Genomic DNA, 19,593 nt, shown 5'->3' with positions numbered 1-19,593 from the left:
GTGACTACCTGCCTGACCTCTGCCTGTGTGACTACCTGCCTGACCTCTGCCTGTGTGACTACCTGCCTCACCACTGCCTGTGTGACTACCTGCCTGACCTCTGCCTGTGTGACTACCTGCCTGACCTCTGCCTGTGTGACTACCTGCCTCACCTCTGCCTGTGTGACTACCTGCCTCACCACTGCCTGTGTGACTGCCTGCCTGCCTGACCTCTGCCTGTGTGACTACCTGCCTGACCTCTGCCTGTGTGTCTACCTGCCTGACCTCTGCCTGTGTGTCTACCTGCCTGACCTCTGCCTGTGTGACTACCTGCCTGACCTCTGCCTGTGTGACTACCTGCCTCACCTCTGCCTGTGTGACTACCTGCCTGACCTCTGCCTGTGTGACTACCTGCCTGACCTCTGCCTCTGTGACTACCTGCCTGACCTCTGCCTGTGTGACTACCTGCCTGACCTCTGCCTGTGTGTCTACCTGCCTGCGTGACCTCTGCCTGTGTGACTACCTGCCTGACCTCTGCCTGTGTGACTACCTGCCTGACCTCTGCCTGTGTGTCTACCTGCCTGCCTGACCTCTGCCTGTGTGACTACCTGCCTGACCTCTGCCTGTGTGACTACCTGCCTCACCTCTGCCTGTGTGACTACCTGCCTGACCTCTGCCTGTGTGACTGCCTGCCTGCCTGACCTCTGCCTGTGTGACTGCCTGCCTGACCTCTGCCTGTGTGACTACCTGCCTGACCTCTGCCTGTGTGTCTACCTGCCTGACCACTGCCTGTGTGACTACCTGCCTGCCTGACCTCTGCCTGTGTGACTGCCTGCCTGACCTCTGCTCATCTGACTACTCACTTGCCTGCCCCGCCTTCTCTTAACATTCAGAATAAAAGTCTTGCTTTGCACTTACCTGCCTGTCCTGCGTCTGCATTTGGGTTCAGCCTCTGATACAGGACTATTATCTATTCCTAACATATACAATAACCCGATTCATCCCCAGGTCATGCTATGGATTAATCTGTTTGTGAGTCCCAATCAATGGGTTCTCAAAGCCTCCTCTCTGAAGAAGGACATTCACCTGTGGCCAAAAGTAAACCACGTCTTTGCTCCCCACAGTTGGTTTGTCTCATAGACACACGTTGGTTATTACAAGCACAAGTCTATAGGCATTTCACAGATAATGAGTTGTATTGTAATTATTGTAATTATACTGCAGGAACATTTGGTGAAAATATTGCTTACCCAAACCCCAACACTCATGCACCGCCTGATTTATTGTCAGAATGCTACCTTTTGATCTAAAATAATTTTTAAATCATTTTGAAAATTAACTTCAACACTCCTGTCTCCTTGACTTTGCTAAAATAATGGATTGATGCATATGTGACAGGGCATGGTTAAAAAGTCCGCAACTAGGGCAAAATCATTTTTCTGTTTTTTCCAGATTATGAAAGGGTAGATTGTAAGCTTTAAAATGATGTGTCATACATTGAAATCTGAAACAAATTGAAGAAGTCATGGATATTTGAATGTTGATACCCCCTGAACCACCGTATTGAGATTCAGAGAAATGTTTCACAGAGGTAATGGGTGGGAACAATAGCTGGTTAACTCCACCCTAATCACTCCCTCAAGACAACCACACCCTCAAGACAACCACTCCCCCATTACACTACCTGTCATTACCTACCTGTCATCTGTCAGTGGGGTTGTCAGCTAACCCTCAGGAAGCAAAATTGCAGGGCTGACACGTTTAAATAGCTAAATAATAATAATAATAATAATAATAATAATAATTCAAGATTCATGATTCATCATCATTTTATTGCCATGTGTGCCAAAAGTGTATTACGTCCCATTACAAGTACAAGAGAATAACATTCATGGCAATGGAAAAAATTAGGCAAGATACAACATTTACATTTACATTTTTGGCATTTAGCAGACACCTTATTCCAAAGCGACTTACAATCAATACATTTGAATACTAAGCATGAGAATCATCAGTCCACCATTCGTAGCAGGAAGAGTAATCTAGCTCAGGCCCGGGGCCATTGATAGAAGGAAAAACCTTCTCCTATCACCTTCTTCTAAAACCTAGTTTTTTGTTGTTTTTTTTACACTGGAGAAACAGAGAAACAGTACAAGGGGGGCAATAGAAGTTCTTAGGGACACAGTAGAGGGGAAAGTGGGTGTCTTTACGAGACGTAGTGGTGAGGGGCAGAAGATGTCTCAGGAGGAGCAGTTAAGGTGTAACCTGACGAGATGGGTCTTCAGTCTACGACGGAAGATGGGTAGTGACTCTGCCGTTCTGACAGCCGTGGGGAGATACAATTGAGCAATACAATAATAGAATGGTAAAAAAGTATGTTGTGTCCGTGTGTATGCATTTATCATTATAGTCCATAAAGCATCTAGTGGGACTTGGTGTAGTTCCTTCCCATCCGGGCATCAAAGCTGTAGCCTAATAAAAAAAGAAGACAGTACATTTAAAATGATTGCCCACTGTTACCAACACACCACTTTTACAAAATACTACTATGTTCATAAAATAGAATTGCTTATACAATGACAATGACAAATACCAGAAGTGGTGGTGACTCATCAAGGTGTCATCTCTCAGAACCTCTCACCTCGTCATTCTGTAACAAAGATGTCAGGTCAGAGGTGTGGACACACTGCTAGTGTAGGTTTTCCATAGACTCTCAGTGTACTATTGTTGTACTGTAAGGAGTAGTAGGCTAGTGAAATCATTTCAATCCACAGTATTATTCTACAGCAAATCTACATATCAATGAATTAATCCTTATTTTTGATATAAGGATTACATTAGCGACAACATAAGCGTTCATTGCAAAAGCATTTACTTTTTCTATAATCTATTATATCTCTAACAAAGCTAGCTAGCTAGCTAACAAGCTAACATTTGTTTGGCTAGCTGGTACACACAAACACACTAAAATGGTGCATGAAACATATTACACTATGTTGCATGTTTAGTAGGTCTCCAACAAATGTATTTATTCATTATGTTTTATCTTTGACAACGTATTTCTTCCTCCCACCATCTCATTAGTTTTGTAGAGGGGTGGCATAATTGTGGTGAGCAGTTTCAGTGGTCTAACTGATGCTAACAACGGGGCTATCTACCTTACTCACAAAACATCAAATAACTGTTTGGCTATCCTAAGTAAACAATACAAAATCCTAGTAAACAACACATGTAACTCACTAAAACTTACCCAAGAACACAGCAGAAGGTCTGTGCAGACGATTGTCCCAAGAATAGTGAACTGATGTGGAGATCAATGTCTGAAATTCCGTTGTCATCTGTCATCGTCAGATTCGGAGTTCGGAGTTCCCGTTATGTATAGTCCAGTATGAAGGAGTTCATTAATTGCCCACTGTCGATATTTCTGCCTGCTTTTGAAATTCTGTTGATAGCCAGGGCTGCCAAGTTTCACCAAAAGTTTGGAGTGAGATTTTTTGGCGGTGGAGCGACCCAAAACTGTGCACGTTTTGGCAGCGGCGGCCCCTCTCTCCCACCCAATTATTTGTTCTAGTTTCCAGCAATTTTACATGTTGTTCATAATAAACCAGCACAAGAAATGAAAATAATTAACATTTTATAAAACAAGATAAAATTCAGACAATATATCATATTTATGAAATCTTAATAAACAAATACAGTAGCCTACAGACTCTAAAAGAACAATCGGGCCCCATCAACAGGACTCAGCCCCTTGGTCAGCAGCAGAAAGACCCGTGGTCATCATCTTATATACAGTGCATTGCTCATAGATGGCTATCATGTTATACAGTACATACCAGGGTTTTTCCTGGGTCAGAATGAGGGCTTGGTGGGTGATTTTGTGCGTGCATGTTGGCCCACATTTTTTTTGAGGGACCCCCAATTGTTGAATTTGTATTGTAAATTGTAATTATTAATAATTATTCATATTAATGTACCTGGTTATGTTACAGTAGAGAAACAAAAAACAGTTACCAAAACTGAGTATTTACTAGCTAAGATTGGCAAAAGATTGGCGTGGTGCAACCGAAATTAGTAAACAACTAGTTTGAAACTAGCTAGTAACTACTAGGGGTTTAGTAACTACTAAATGCCTGCATTTAGTAATGACTTACGCCATATTGGTGCAACCCAGTCCAGTAGGCTACCAGATACGATGTTGTAATGTATGCACATATTTTACTACCACGGTTGCCAGACGGAATTGACAATGTCCAGCCCAACCAGTCTAAAAGCTGCCGAATCCACCCGTCCAGTGTGACCAAAAGTAGCCCAATCTGGCAACACTGCTTGCTACGTTCTTGCAGCTCGCGTGAACACAGGTTCTTCCATCAGCGCTCGCCTGCCGCTTCGATTGCAGACTCAAGTTAACGCGCGTGCAGAAAGATGCCACGAAACTCATGTCCGGTAGCTTTCTTTCAAGGAATTTCACTTTTTTTTTTCAGCTCCATCTTGTAAATTTGTCAACAGGTCCCGACGCACACACATGGCTCTTTACATACAGCTGGGGTGGGCGTGGCTACACACACTGCCACACTAATAACAATAATACCCCCCACCCGACTTTGCTAACTAAATGTAGGTATTTAGTGAATGTAAAACTGTTGGATATGACATCGAGTGGGTTCTTCATCGCTTCGTTTGTCGTCCTATGCCAAAAACCGGAAAACACATTTTTTCACAACAAGACTTGTTTGGCTCGATTGTGAGGTTTCACAATTGCCGAGATGGGGACCTATTAATCAAACCCTGTCACATATGTGGTACATCGCTATGAACATCTAACTTTATTTTTATAACATCACAGCATGCTGAGAGAAATGCAAAAAATGCATAACTACACATAACTAGATGAACACACACATAACACACACACAGTGTCCCTTATCGATAACGTACGGCAAACGAGAACAGTGAATCCAATCCCCAAATTATACGTATTTAGTGGTCGTGGTTGAACTGTTTGTTATTATATCGAGTGGGTACTTTAAAACTTTAAAAGTTGCATGTTATGAAAAAAAGGAAAACCAGATATTGTTGACACATTAAGTTTCACTTTAATTTAAGAGCCCTTCGAGTCTGCGACTGGTTTATGGTCTCACCAGCTGGCGTCACTTGCAAGACATTCTGTATTGTTCTGTAATGGTCTATCATTCAGTTAGAGAGAGAGAGTTACATCAATCAAATCTGTTTGTGTGGTGGAAAACGTGTGAAAAACACATGAACATTTTGAAGAACAGCTCCAGTAATCGCCATAGCTGTGTTTCCCTCCATACAGCAAATGGCTACCATGAGCTGCAGAAATGTTTTCATTTAAAAAGCCATTTTGTCCAAGTAATACAGTAAGTGTAACTCCTTTCCCATTCACTTCTCGAGGTGCAGACCTGAAAGCGATTATGGGTCATTAGTGCTAAGAACAAATAACCACACTGTAATTTACAGTAAGTAACCCAATTAACCTTTTACTCCGTCAAACCCCACAAGCTAGATGCTGGCAAGAGCGTGTGTATATGCGTGCGCATGTGTGTGTGTGGTGTATGTTTGTGTGTGTGGGGGGGGGGTGGGTGAGTGTGTGTGTGTGTGTGGGGGGTGTGTATGTGTGTGTGTGTGTGTGTGTGTGTGTGTGTGTCTGGATCGACAGGAGGATTCAATTAGGTGTGCCAAGGCTGTGAGGCAAGCTAAACAGGGCCAGTGGACGAGATGGGAGAGTGTGGAAAAACAAACAAAAAACTGAAGAAGAACAACTGGAAGGAAATGTGGGAGCTCGAGAGAAGCAGGAGAAGTTTCCTCAATCGAGCAACCTACGATGTCCTTCCTATCCCTAAATATCTCAACCAATGCCTGGTGAAAGATCCATCATGCCCCCTGTGTTCAACACCAGCTACACTTAAGCCCAATTTATACTTCTGCGTAAAATCTACGGCGTAGCCTACGCCGTAGCCTGCGTAGGCCTGGAGCCTACGCCGTAGTCTCACGTGCACCTCTCCAAAAATGTAACTACGCGGCAGTACCTACGCAGACCGTAAGCACTGTGATTGGTCCGCTTGGTAGCACATGATTCCGACATGATTCCGAATCTCTCGTTGGCCAAAATGCGGAAGCCATGACAGAAATGTCATTTACTTTTTCTGTAATTACTTATTAATAAAGATTTGAAAAATTATGATAACCATCTTATTCTCTTAGTTTAATGTCATTTCAATGCATTATAGACATTTTCTTTACAACAACAAGCATTACAAAAAAATCGATATTATGCCTATGAGTACACCGTTCCAACGGAGCGCCCCATGGAAGCGTCAAGCACAGCCTTCCCATAAAAGGAGCGCGATTCACATTTACGAGATGTACAATCCTGTTAATTTAGAAATAAATTATTACCTGTGGCGTTTGACAGCGGATGATGATAGACATATTTAATGTAGTTATCTATAAGAACTGTGATTGGTCCGCTTGGTAGCGTCACATTCCGACTCTCACGTAAATGCGTAAGCCATGACAGAAATGTTATTTACTTTTTCTGTAATTACTTATTAATAAAGATTTTAAAAATTATGATAACCATCTTATTATCTTAGTTTAATGTCATTTCAATGCATTATAGACATTTCCTTTACAACAAGCATAACAAAAAAAATCGATATTATGCCGCTATGAGTATACCGACCAACGCGACGCAGACCGACCAACGTGACGCAGACCGACCAACGCAGAACTATAAATTGGGTTACAGCTATGCCATAGCCGCGCGTAAATTCGACGCAGAAGTATAAATTGGGCTTTAGACACATCCTCACAGGGTGTAGTGAGCCTCTCCCTAGGACGCTACACCTGGAGACACGTCAAGTGCGTGCCTGGCAGCGACTCTGGAAACCAGGAGGACAACCAACAACGCCTTGACACCCAGAACAACCAACCCTGTTCTACCAATTGACCTAGCCACGCCCCAAAATAGAAATTGTCCAATCATATCACATCAAAAGTCACTACAGGCAGAAAACTCGGACAACTCGCTAATATCTGATGGTGAAAGGCTTCTAGACTAAATATTCTTGTCATCTTTTAAAAAACATGTCTATTACTTGCTGTGGTAAATCAGAAATCAGAAATTTGTCAACTCCCGCCATTGTAAGTCATTGAATGTCATTCAGTCACGGTCGGTCAGTCAGTCACTGTCAGTGAAGCGTTGTTTGTTTGTCCGAGTTTTCAAAGGGGGCGTGGCTTAGCAATAGGTCCATTGCCTTTGTTCGGGAAGGGGAACAAAGACAATGGAAGATTAGATTAGATTAGATTTAGATTACATTCAACTTTATTGTCCTCGCAGAGTACAATACAACGAAATGCAGTTCAGCATCCAACCAGAAGTGAAAATAGTGATATAAGGGCATGATATAGATATAAATAGAACAAGAATGGTAGTGGTAGGTAACTATGTAATAGACAGTATGTGCAATGGTAGTATTGTAAACATCAGTATAGTTTAGAGGTATATACAGTTATGGGCAATATACAGTTATGAGCTATGTACAGTGAGGTAGTTTATATACAGTATCTAATGTGCAGAAGTATAAAAAGAAGCGATCCAGGTTCCACCTGGGACCAGGTTTGGACAGCTGGAGGCAGATGCTGCTGGATGTGGGCCAATGGCTTACGGTTCCAACTTGAGGCCTGATCTGGTCCTGTGGTCCAACCCCCAGCACATGGTGTACTTTGTGGAGCTCACATTCCCTTGGGAGTGATGCTGTGCAGGAAGCCTTCGAAAGAAAATAAACTGCGATACACAGAGCTTGCAGCAGAGGCAGAACAGCGGGGCTGAGCAAAGATCTGCCCGGTAGGAGTTGGATGTCGGGGCTTTGTGGCAACGTCGACTGTCAAACTGTTGAGGGACCTGGGGATCAGTGGACAAGCCCTATGCCAGACCGTCAAGGAAACATCAGTAGCCAATGGCTCTGGCTGAAGAGGAAAGACCCCAGCTAGTGTCCCAAATAAGCCGGTTAGGCAGGGGGGTAGTTCTCGGATACCAGAACGCACTGCTGAGTCTTCTGGAGATGTCGTGGGCCCAGTCAGTGGAACATCGGTGAAAGTAGCCCACTTGACAACCCCAATGACCTGTCTGCCCAGCCTTTCTCTTTCTCAACATCGGAGTAGCGTAGGCCAGTGCCTAAGTGTTCCAATTGCAATCTGATATACTGTTTAATCTGACGTAGATGTTACATACCGGTAACTATGTTTTAACAGGCTGATACAACATTTTTGAAGGTGTTATGAAGTGTTTATGTCAGATGTGTCTGTTATATAAAGTGTTACCGACATCATTGCCCCCTCCTTCATACGTGTGCTCCAGAAGGCGTGGTACCTTGGAGTAATTGGGTTAGGGTTAGAGGAAATAGGGAGTGGAGTGTGTGCATGCATGTATGTGTGTTTGTGTGCAATGTGTGTCACTATTTGCCTGTCTGCGTGCATATCTCTCTGTATGTGTTTGTGTACTGTGCATGTGTGTGTATTTGTGTGTGTACTCAGTGAGTTGCACTCTGTTACAGTGAGAAGCCCCTGTGCAGCCAGGAACGGAGGCTGCATGCACACATGCAGGATTGACGCAGGGCGTGCGAAGTGTGACTGTCGCCCTGGATACAGACTGGCACAGGACGGTCAAAGCTGCCAAGGTAAATACTCCTGAATGACTCATTGGTCAATTGTTTGGTTCTTCGTATGATTTTACCGGTCTTATTATTCCTGATGACGATGACAGTGAAAAGTGAAAAGTAGAAGAATAATCTGTGTTGATATCCGCTATACTGATTCTCTTTCCACCTTCAAATCCTGCCTGAAAACCCACCTTTTTACACTGCCGTATTTTTAATTGTTGGTTGTTTTTAAGTCTTTTGTTTTGTCTTGTTTTGTTAGTTTCTGTTTGTTTGAATCACTGTTTGAACCTGTTTGAATATGTTGCTTGTTTTTAAATTATGCTCTGTAAGGTGTCCTTGAGTGCTCTGAAAGGCGCCTATAAATAAAATGCATTATTATTATTATTATTATGTTTTGTCAGACATTGATGAGTGCAGGACTGGCCAGGCTGCCTGTGCTCACGGTTGCCTCAACACCAGAGGCTCTTTCACCTGCATCTGCAGCCGGGGCTACGAGCTGGGGTCAGACAGTAGAACGTGCTACCGTGAGTCAACTCTCATTCACTTCACCTGTTGTAGTGTTGGTGATTCTTCTTCTTAGTTGATATCTGAATAGGTAATATCGAGAAGTACAAGGAGATCGATCATATAGCTCGAAGCCTTTTTTTAATACTGCGATCACGGTTACAGCATAGTAGCAGGAAAATGATCTAACTGACATGTTCAGAATACGAGACATGTTCAGAATAGAGAGATCACTCTGACCTTGGCACTCATAGTGATGATCATTCATAGCTTTCTATTCATTGTACATGTCAACAGGAAGCCCCCACCGCTTGATATAATCACACCACATTACTTCCCAGAATCAGATAATGATATTTGGCAGAACATTCTGTTATGCTGTTGTTCACCATAGATTTGTTGTTCAATACACTTTAGACAAGAAAAACATATTTTTAGCACTGTAGCAGTAGCACTGTCTGACGCAATAATTTCAGATCAACTCAAGTGTTTCAGTGGCTCAGAGTTGATTCTAGACAGGGTCCTGAGGAAATGTTCTAGCCACTTCTTTTGTTTGCCAGTATCCATATTTGTCCCTCCCAGGCATCGAGATGGAGATAGTGAACAGCTGTGAGACATCCAATGGAGGATGTACTCACCAGTGTCGACACTCCACTGTTGGACCTGTCTGCAGTTGTAACCATGGCTACCATCTGGACGATGACCTGAAGACCTGTGTAGGTGAGCAAACAGCAGCGGCAAAGATTACAATTGAACAACGAACCTGTATACTATATACCCTCCTTTATACCCTGTATACTATATACCCTCCTATATACCCTGTATACTATATACCCTGCTATATACCCTGTACACTATATACCCTGTATACTATATACCCTCCTATATACCCTGTATACTATATACCCTGCTATATACCCTGTATACTATATACCCTGCGTAAGTGATGGGGCAGTGAAGCATTGTTTTCTGGTTAGTCAGGTGTGTTCCATCACATCATTTGTGCAGTCATAAAAGAGCTCATAAGAGAGCTCTCAACATCATTGATTTTACGCTTTATGTTTGCCTTGGGAGTCTGCTATTGGTGTCCGTGAACATGAGGATCAAAAATATATCAATTTTTGTCAGGTAAACCATTATGAGGCTGCAATGTCAGAAATAATCAATCAGAACAGTTGAAAGAAAAGAAAACACTGGTGAGCTCAGACATCGCAAACTGCCTGTTAGGTCATGGAAGACTTCTACAGTGGATGACCAAAAAATGCTCACCATGATTCAGAAAACCCCCCGAAACAACTGCCCCACAGATTTCACCAGCAGAACCACTAGTTAGCCACAAAAACAGGATGGCCAGATTACGGTTTGCAAAAAAGTACATAAAAGAGCCTATATATATTTCTCTATTCTGAGAAAAAGGTCTTGTGGACAGATGAAACAAATATTAACATGATGGGTTGGAGTGATGGCAAGAGAAATGGAGTATGGAGAAAAATGGAACTGCCCAATATCAGCATGCAACATCATCTGTGAAATATGGTGGAGGGGGTGTTTTGGCTTGGGCAGCCATCTTGTCAGCCCAAGTGCAAGCAAATGATCCAAAGTCATTGGATAGTGCTTCATCATACAGCAGACCCAAAACATCCGAGCAACTAGGGAGGTTTTCAGGTCCAAAAAGTGGAAAGTTGTTGACTAGCCCAGGCAATCTCCAAATTTCAAACCTGAATGCATTTAATTTGCTGAACATGCATTTAATTTGCTGAAAATGCATTTAATTAGCTGAAGAGGACTTAAGGCAAAAGACCCTCAAAACATAAAACAAACAACTGAAGATGGCTGCAGTACAAGCCTGGCAGAGCATCATCAGAGAAGATACACTTAGGGTTAGGGTTAGAGCATCTGCGTCAATGGGCCAAAGACAGGCAGTTAAATATTGCATGCAAAGGATTGTCGACCAAATGCTAAACAAGAGTACTTCATTTGGACATTTAGTAAATATGTCTCATTACCTTTAGTGGCCTAAAATAGGGGGACTATGTTTATAAAATATAGTAATTTCTGAATGATGAGAATCTCTGGGAATCTCTACTGTAACCTCATAGTAAGGGTCTGATTTCAAATCCAAACTTTTGGAGTGTTGAACCAAAAGAAGCAAGATGATCTTAGTGCTATGTAGCTTTCAGGGAACTCACCTGTCCGTGGCTAGTATTACTATACCAAATCAAGAGATGCAATCTCAAAAATCAAATGTGGCTTCTGCTCTTCCACTCTCAGACCTGGATGAGTGCCAGGTAGGAAGCTCCTGCTGTGAGCAGGATTGTTCCAACTACCCCGGAGGCTACGAATGCTACTGCGGGGCCGGCTACCGTCTCAACTCTGATGGATGTGGCTGTGATGGTATGGTCTACTGAGTGATGTTTTAGAGTTGTACATTATTATAATTGTTCCATTTGTTTATTCCATTCAATATGATTTATTATAGTTATCCAATATTAAGTTATATTGCTATATTTGTATTTTCCTTTTACAAATCTAATATTTTATTTAGATCACTTTGCTCACCCTAAAGCACTAGCAGCAGCAAACAATAGCCTTTGTGAGGGGACGAATATAGTATTGTATTGTATTCATGGGGTTTCTATATGCTGTTTATTTTTTTCTGTCTGTCTGTGGGTAGATGTGGATGAGTGTCTTTTGGATAATGGAGGCTGCGACCACACGTGCCAGAATACAGCTGGATCCGTCCAGTGTTACTGTCGTTTAGGACACAGGCTAGGCGATGACCGCCTCACCTGTATTCGTAAGTGTAGCGCATTATCAAATTGTGATCTAAAATCCAATCTAGATCCGAAGAGTTTGTGAAAGAGGTAACACCAACAGCAACTGTTAAGACAGTGTGTATTCTCCCCAGCCGTTGACCTCTATCTCCTTCTTCCTCCAGCCCTGGAGGGGGCAGTAGAGGCTGCGGAGTGGCGTGGTCGCATTGCGGTCGAGCGTCCTCCTCCCCGGATCACTCTGCTTCGCGACTACGCCCAGGCTTTGGAGCGCTACGACGACTATGAGGACAGCCTGGGAGAGCTACAAGCCCAGAGCACACTCTCCGAGACATTCGGTATACAAACAGGAGGCTCATGGCTGTCATAACCTTGTCCCCAGCCAAATAAGCCTGGAATGTCAACCACTCAAACTTGGTCTTAGAGGGAGTGGCCATATAATTCCATGGGAGGGACCTTATTGAGTTTTTTGTCATCATTTAATTTGAGCGAATCACACTACAGCAAGGCCTGTCTGTCCACAAGGAAGCAGAACCCAGCCAGGAACTTGAGGAGTGCTAGCACTAGCTGTGAACAGCCGTGCCTTTTTTACCTACTATAAAAGCCGCCTCAGGGGTCAAATGACCATAGTCTTTACAATGGGAAGCTGCTATTTACACACAACGACCACTAGTTAGCCACCTTGTAAATTAGCCTGCCTCCTACACAGAAAAACTGCTAAATAGCTTTATACTAGCTTATCCTGAATGCACATAGGAAAAGTCATGAAATTTGATCGAGTGCAAAGATATAAAAAAAAAATTACTCACAGGGTCAAATGACCCCACCCATGGCTGCTCTAGTGCTAGCAAATACATTGCCCCTGGGCTCAAAGGGGAATAAACAATACTAGCTAGCTAGTTCACAAATGACATAGTAAGCTAGCTCACAATGGCATCACAGAGAAAAAAACAAGAAAAAATAGCAAGTAGAAACATCCAGTTGTATTCATAACCCACACTCAGCCAATGTGTCTAATCAGTGGGACTAGTCATGTTGAAACAGACCACCAATGCCATGGCCAGATAATGCCATTTCATTTGATCTGTGTCCTATGCTGTCAAGACTGAGCAACTTCTACTTGCAGCAATAGCCAGTAGAGAAGCAGACTAGTCAAGAGAGTACAGTAAGTCCAAACTGAGCTCTGCAATTGGCTTCTCCATTTGTTGCCAACTGATAGAGCAAATTAAAGAAAGGCAGCCTGTTTCGTTTCAAGATGCATAAGAAAAATATATTTAATGTTTTCCTCTATAGAAGGAGAAAGTTTACAGGTTCGTCAGACGCATCTGAACGGTCAGAGTTTCTCTCAAAAGTCCAGATCATTCATTCAATTTCAGTATATATGCCCTCAGGCACCCTCAGGTAACACGTCCGCCCTCAGGTGAGGTCTAGGCCAATCATTTACAAGGGGTGTGGATTTGTACATTGAGGAAGATGATGGGGATGAAGGTTAGGGGGGAATCTGGCCCTCCCTTCCTTACAGTATAACAAAGGTGAGGAGTGATGGCCCTAGAGTGAACAATGCAGGGCAATCACTCTGGTGTGACTCAGCATTGTCTTGAGTTTCTAGGGTCAAAGACAGACTATGGAATACAAAAGGGTAATTGCATATATTCAAATGTATGGCACAGGAGGACAAGTAGAGAAAACAGGTTTCATTGTGTGCTTACAACAGGAAATCAGTTTCTATAGCTTGCTCTAGACATTCAATTTACTGTTGTGAAGTTTGAATGTTAAATGTAGAAAAATGTCTTATTACATATAATAATTTTCTCTTACACAACAAAGGTGCCAAACACTATCCTGAAGTCTTAATTGTTTGCAATTGTACTATCCTGATGTTCGTCTCTGCCAGCGATTGCAGCAAGTATCCCTTTATCTTGCAACATCTTGGCTTGATCCTCAGAAGGACATAACACTCGTCAAGTCGGATTGTCTGGCTATTGATGGTTGTGGTCTTCAGCTAACACGGCCATGCCTGGTAGATAACCCACTGGCCAACAAGCAAAAACGTCTCTTTTGGGAACTAGTTTTTTCGAATAAATCCTCTGTACATCCTTTATTGATGATACTGTGTGACAGAACATGACAGCATCATAAACTTCTTCTGAATAATGCAACTGTCTGGGAATGAGACTAGGGCGGTCATAACACATATTAATCCCAGGTCCCAGTTAAAAAAACAACAGTTTATAAAGGCTTAATGAAGCCACCTCAAACCCTTTGGCTTACAGAGATTCTTCACAAATCATATTCCCTTATAACATTTGCATCTGTATAGGCATTGTAAACGGTTTATAAAAGGTTCATGAAGCCTTTTAAGTTGTAATACGTTGGATGTCGGACGGTGTTCAGTCCTGGGGTCACTTAATAGTGACATGGCAGTTGTGGTTTGGTGATGGTGTCAACATGCACTATATTACTAAGCTATATGATTTGGCATCAAAGTACTTCAAGGACATCTTGTAGATGACTGTATAACATGTGTTGTTTCTGGTCTTAAATAACTTGTTTGGAATAGATCACGACGTGAAACTTCTGAAGTCTAAGACTATTTATTAAACAGGAAATATTGTTACAGGAACACAGTGAAGGTAGCTGATGCTGGTGGCTGAAGAGCTGAAGTGAAGAAGAGAGTCCCTGTAGGCGGGTCAAAACCTTTATACCCTTTGGTATGCAAATATAGCTTCAAACAACGGCCCTATCACCTTTACTGTAGATATGTCCAAGGTCTGAAAACTAGGAAGACCCACATATGATGTCATTCAGGTTATAGGTCAGGGGGGAGTCACAGATTACAAGAAAGCCATCTTGGAATGACCATGTGACCTTTAACAAAGGGTAGTAAAATCCCCCTCATAGCCAGGGGAATCTAAAGGCAGATCCATACATTCTATACAGTTTATGTGTGTATGTGTGTGTCAAAATATACTACACATGTTTTGTTATGTTAAGTTTCTACTGGGAGTTACAGACCTTACTTAATGTATGGTAGAGTTACAGACCTTACTTAATGTATGGTAGAGTTTGCACTTGTTTGTTGGGAATGGAAATCTAAACCATAGTCTTTATTTACATGCTTTACGGTATTTTACAACCTTTACTTATTGCCAACTGTTTTCAACCTTGTGTGTCTTCTTCTCTAAAATGTGTGAATCTGTCCTCCTCATCCACTCCTCCTTATCACCTCTTCTTCTCATCTTCATCCCCATTTCCTCCTCATCACCGCCCTCTTCCTTCTCCCCGTTTTCCTCTGACCAGTGTGCTTGGATGACGCGTTCGGCCCTGACTGTGGTCTGACATGTGACGACTGCTCCAACGGCGGGGTGTGTGACCTGGCGGAGGGTCGCTGTGACTGTCCTGACGGATGGACCGGGGTCGTCTGCAACCAAAGTGAGTTCATGCACTGTAGCCGGAGTGTCGAAAATGTGACACGGTCTGGTTAATTGGTACGCAACTCGGCGTCTGATTTAATGTTCAGACTTTAATTTCGAAAAATGTCAATACATTTCAGCGTTTTCGAAAATCAATGACACACTCGCTAGTCGACTAAGCCAGCTTGTTTTGTGAGCCTGCTAACAATGTCAAGTAGTGTTCTAGTTAACTAGGTAGCAGTGGGGATTACTCACCGAATCCATTGCGTTGTTGCAGTATTTTGGCTTGGCTAGCGAGTTTGTGTTGTGATTCTCAACAAGGTTGAAATGTATTTCCGTGTTTCAAAATAAAAGTCCCTGTTACCCCTTTCACCAGACCGTGTCACATATGTATTCTAGGAAGATCCAGCATTTGTGGCTCGAATGGTCCATACAGAGGGTATGATGCAATTCCGTAGACTCTGGCAGCGTGTGGAAGCCAAACCAAGCTCCGTACAGCGATGCCGTGCACCTCACACATGTTGTAACAATGTGGAAGACTCAGTATAGCTCCGCATTGAAATGATTGGTTGACCAATATAGGTCAGGAAGGGCTCTGCGCTTGATATAAAGATAATGATTGGCTGGCAGCAGATGGGGAGGTATATCCTTTATTGTTCTCACGGAATTCTGCTCCGGACAGCGCAACAACCATGAGCGCTTCCTCGTTTTCAGAGCTCACCCGAGACCCTCCACATGGTGGATGCCGTATTGACCCTACATCAGGTTTTAATGCCTCTTTTCCCCCCTCCCCCTCCTCCTCCCTCTCTCTCTCTCTCTCTCTCTCTGACACACACACACACACACACCTCCATCTGCCCAGCTTGTCCTGAGGGAACGTACGGCAAGAACTGCTCCTTCAGCTGCCAGTGTAAGAACGGCGCCACCTGTGACCCGGTCCGCGGGACCTGCCGCTGCCCGCCTGGCGTGGGGGGAGACGTGTGCCAGGACGGTGAGGACGTCCAGAGTTCTGTTGTTTCTACGATCTCTCTCACCCAAACTTGACCACGGTCGGGCACTCAGGCAAAACAAGATACTGTACTTCCCATACTTTTGTGCAGTTGTCCTGCCCAGTAAACAAAGAGTCCAAAAGACGTCCTCAGGGAAGCCGGAATGTGGGTTCAGATGACGTCTTTCTGGGACGTCCAGATTACGTCTTTCTAGGACGTCCAGATGACGTCTTTAGGACGTCTTATGGACTACAGAATCGTCTTCTGTAGTCCATAAGCCGTCCTAAAGACGTCATCTGACGTCCTAGAAAGACGTCATCTCAACACAAATTCCAGCTTCCCTGAGGACGTCTTTTGGACTCTTTGTTTACTGGGTGACAGCACCGCCTAACCTTGTTATGCTCCATTTTCATTGGTACTCAGTGGTGTTGTGTCTTTCAGCTTTTCATATGAAAAAGATTCCAGACTTACATCAGTGCATTTCTTATATTACCACGGGTATAAGCTTATGGGTTAAGCAAATGCAAAAAGTCAAAATACATTCACTTACCAACGCTTTTTCAACCTCCACTAGGGCTGCCACGATTAGTCGACTAGTCGCGACGACGTCGATTACCAAAATCGTCGCCGACATATTTGGTAATCGACGTCGTCGCATGTTTTTTTGGGGAGCTGAAATAAGCGATATGCATTCGTTTTTCTTCCCTGAAGCTGCCACTGGCTAGCGTCTCCCAGTGTCTTTGATGTACATGCGCAGTGTCGGTCATCTGGGGCACACGTGACATCTCCGGAAAAACAAACAGAGAAATGTCTTCCCGTCCTCCTCGTACGTCTAAAGTGTGGGGGCATTTCAACCACAACGTTGAAAAAAACTATGTAAAATATACAATTTGCAAAGCTAAACTCGCTTATCATGGCAGCACGTCTATGATGCGCGAGCATCTAAAAAGGAAGCACGTTTGTGGCAGATGACGAGGAAGACGATGGCTCGTCTCAGTAAGCTAGTTAGCTTGCTATTGGCTAACAATATCGTTACGTTAAAAGCCTTCTTACATTATTTTACGTTATGTGCTGTAACGTTGTCATCAAAGCGATACTTATCAAATAGCTAAAAATGTTGTCTTAACGTTACAGTGCTAAGAAGGCGCGTTCTATGGATAGTTATCTTGTCAAGATGCCAACGTGCACACCCCAGCAAGCCACCGTCCTGACCGGATCAATCCTGAACATGCTGGTTAACAAGGGTCTCATATCCTCAACCAGCATGTTCAGGATTGATTAGGGGTGTTTCCCCACACTATCTAAGCTGGCAAAATCTTTTCTGTGCATCCCTGCAACCTCCACCCCATCCGAGAGGATCTTCTCTGCAGCAGGGAACATCTGCTCTCAGAAGAGAGCAAGCCTCTCTCCAGAACATGTGGAGATGCTGACTTTCACAGGAGAGAAACTATTTATTTGCTCAGTCTCCTGCACTTTTCTTTGTTATGTTATTTGATTGAGACCAAACCTTTTCTCTACAAACATTTCTTTTTGTGGATAATTGCTCTTTTTTAGTTGCCTTAGTGCCTACCTCATTTTATTTTGCAGCACTATTCAATACATTTAAAATGTATGTTTGATGCCAGAGATGAGTGAAGCAAAGCAAAACTTTTGTACTCTGTACAAGTATTTATTTTTGTTTTTGTATTCTTTTGGTTGCCTAGTGCCTAGCCTACCTCATTTTACTCAGCAGTTTGCACTCTCTACTACTCTTTACATTACATTACATGCAAGTGATGCCAGAAATAAATCTGCAAAGTTCATTAAAATATCTATTTTTGAGTGAACAATCATTTTAATTGTCTTTATTTTTAGTTAGCACATGCCTACAACAACAACTAACAACTTCAAGCTAAATTTAGAAGCTGATTTAGAAGATGATAGCTAAATAAGAGCGATTGAGTAATTGTGCGATAAGCTGTAATTTATGATCCGATTAGTCGACTAATCGTTAAAATAATCGGTGACTAGTCGACTATGAAAATAATCGTTTGTGGCAGCCCTACCCTCCACCCCTGTGTTCCGCGATGTACGTGACAAACACAATTTGATTTGTTTTGATTTGATTTGACTTGAGAGTGGCAGAACACATGGATTACAAACCCAAACATGCATTGAGATTCGTGAAAGGTTTCACTACTGCTAGCAATGCACAAGTACAAGCCAGCTGGATCAGTCCCACAAAAATGTGACAGGGTTTGATTAATAGGTCCCCATCTCAGCAATTGTGAAACCTCACAATCGAGTTTTCTGGTTTGTTTGGCATAGGACGACAAACGAAGCGATGAAGAACCCACTCGATGTCATATCCAACAGTTTTACATTCACTAAATACCTACATTTAGTTAGCAAAGTCGGGTGGGGGGTATTATTCTTATTAGTGTGGCAGTGTGTGTAGCCACGCCCACCCCAGCTGTATGTACATGAGCCATGTGTGTGCGTCTGGACCTGTTGACAAATTTACAAGATGGAGCTGAAACTGAACCTCTCGCTAATGCTATCAACAGAATTTCAAAAGCAGGCAGAAATATCGACAGTGGGCAATTAATGAACTCCTTCATACTGGACTATACATAACGGGAACTCCGAATCTGACGATGACAGATGACAACGGAATTTCAGACATTGATCTCCACATCAGTTCACTATTCTTGGGACAGTCGTCTGCACAGACCTTCTGCTGTGTTCTTGGGTAAGTTTTAGTGAGTTACATGTGTTGTTTACTAGGATTTTGTATTGTTTACTTAGGATAGCCAAACAGTTATTTGATGTTTTGTGAGTAAGGTAGATAGCCCCGTTGTTAGCATCAGTTATCAGACCACTGAAACTGCTCACCACAATTATGCCACCCCTCTACAAAACTAATGAGATGGTGGGAGGAAGAAATACGTTGTCAAAGATAAAACATAATGAATAAATAAATTTGTTGGAGACCTACTAAACATGCAACATAGTGTAATATGTTTCATGCACCATTTTAGTGTGTTTGTGTGTACCAGCTAGCCAAACAAGTGTTAGATTGTTAGCTAGCTAGCTAGCTTTGTTAGAGATATAATAGATTATAGAAAAAGTAAATGCTTTTGCAATGAACGCTTATGTTGTCTCTAATGTAATCCTTATATCAAAAATAAGGATGAATTCATTGATATGTAGATTTGCTGTAGAATAATACTGTGGATTGAAATGATTTCACTAGCCTACTACTCCTTACAGT

The 19,593-nt window shown here is 42.8% G+C and overlaps 1 protein-coding gene across 1 annotated transcript in view; it reads left to right on the top strand.

The window, feature by feature from the left end:
* The window catches only part of LOC308160429 (uncharacterized protein), a gene marked incomplete at both ends in the record, with an annotated part of 96,362 nt that overhangs the window by 35,345 nt on the left and 41,424 nt on the right, over positions 1-19,593 (top strand). The window contains 8 exons of the mRNA XM_080534343.1: positions 8,559-8,681; positions 9,065-9,187; positions 9,750-9,887; positions 11,439-11,561; positions 11,842-11,964; positions 12,106-12,276; positions 15,239-15,370; positions 16,214-16,342. Coding sequence (XP_080390469.1) covers positions 8,559-8,681; positions 9,065-9,187; positions 9,750-9,887; positions 11,439-11,561; positions 11,842-11,964; positions 12,106-12,276; positions 15,239-15,370; positions 16,214-16,342 — 1,062 coding nt within the window. The remainder of the gene's footprint in view (positions 1-8,558; positions 8,682-9,064; positions 9,188-9,749; positions 9,888-11,438; positions 11,562-11,841; positions 11,965-12,105; positions 12,277-15,238; positions 15,371-16,213; positions 16,343-19,593) is intronic.

Source organism: Nansenia antarctica (genome assembly GCF_963989245.1).
Source record: "Nansenia antarctica genome assembly, chromosome: 6".
NCBI classification, from domain to species: Eukaryota; Metazoa; Chordata; class Actinopteri; order Argentiniformes; family Microstomatidae; genus Nansenia; species Nansenia antarctica.
Note: the sequence above shows the minus strand (reverse complement) of the source record. Positions and strands in the feature narration are given on the sequence as shown.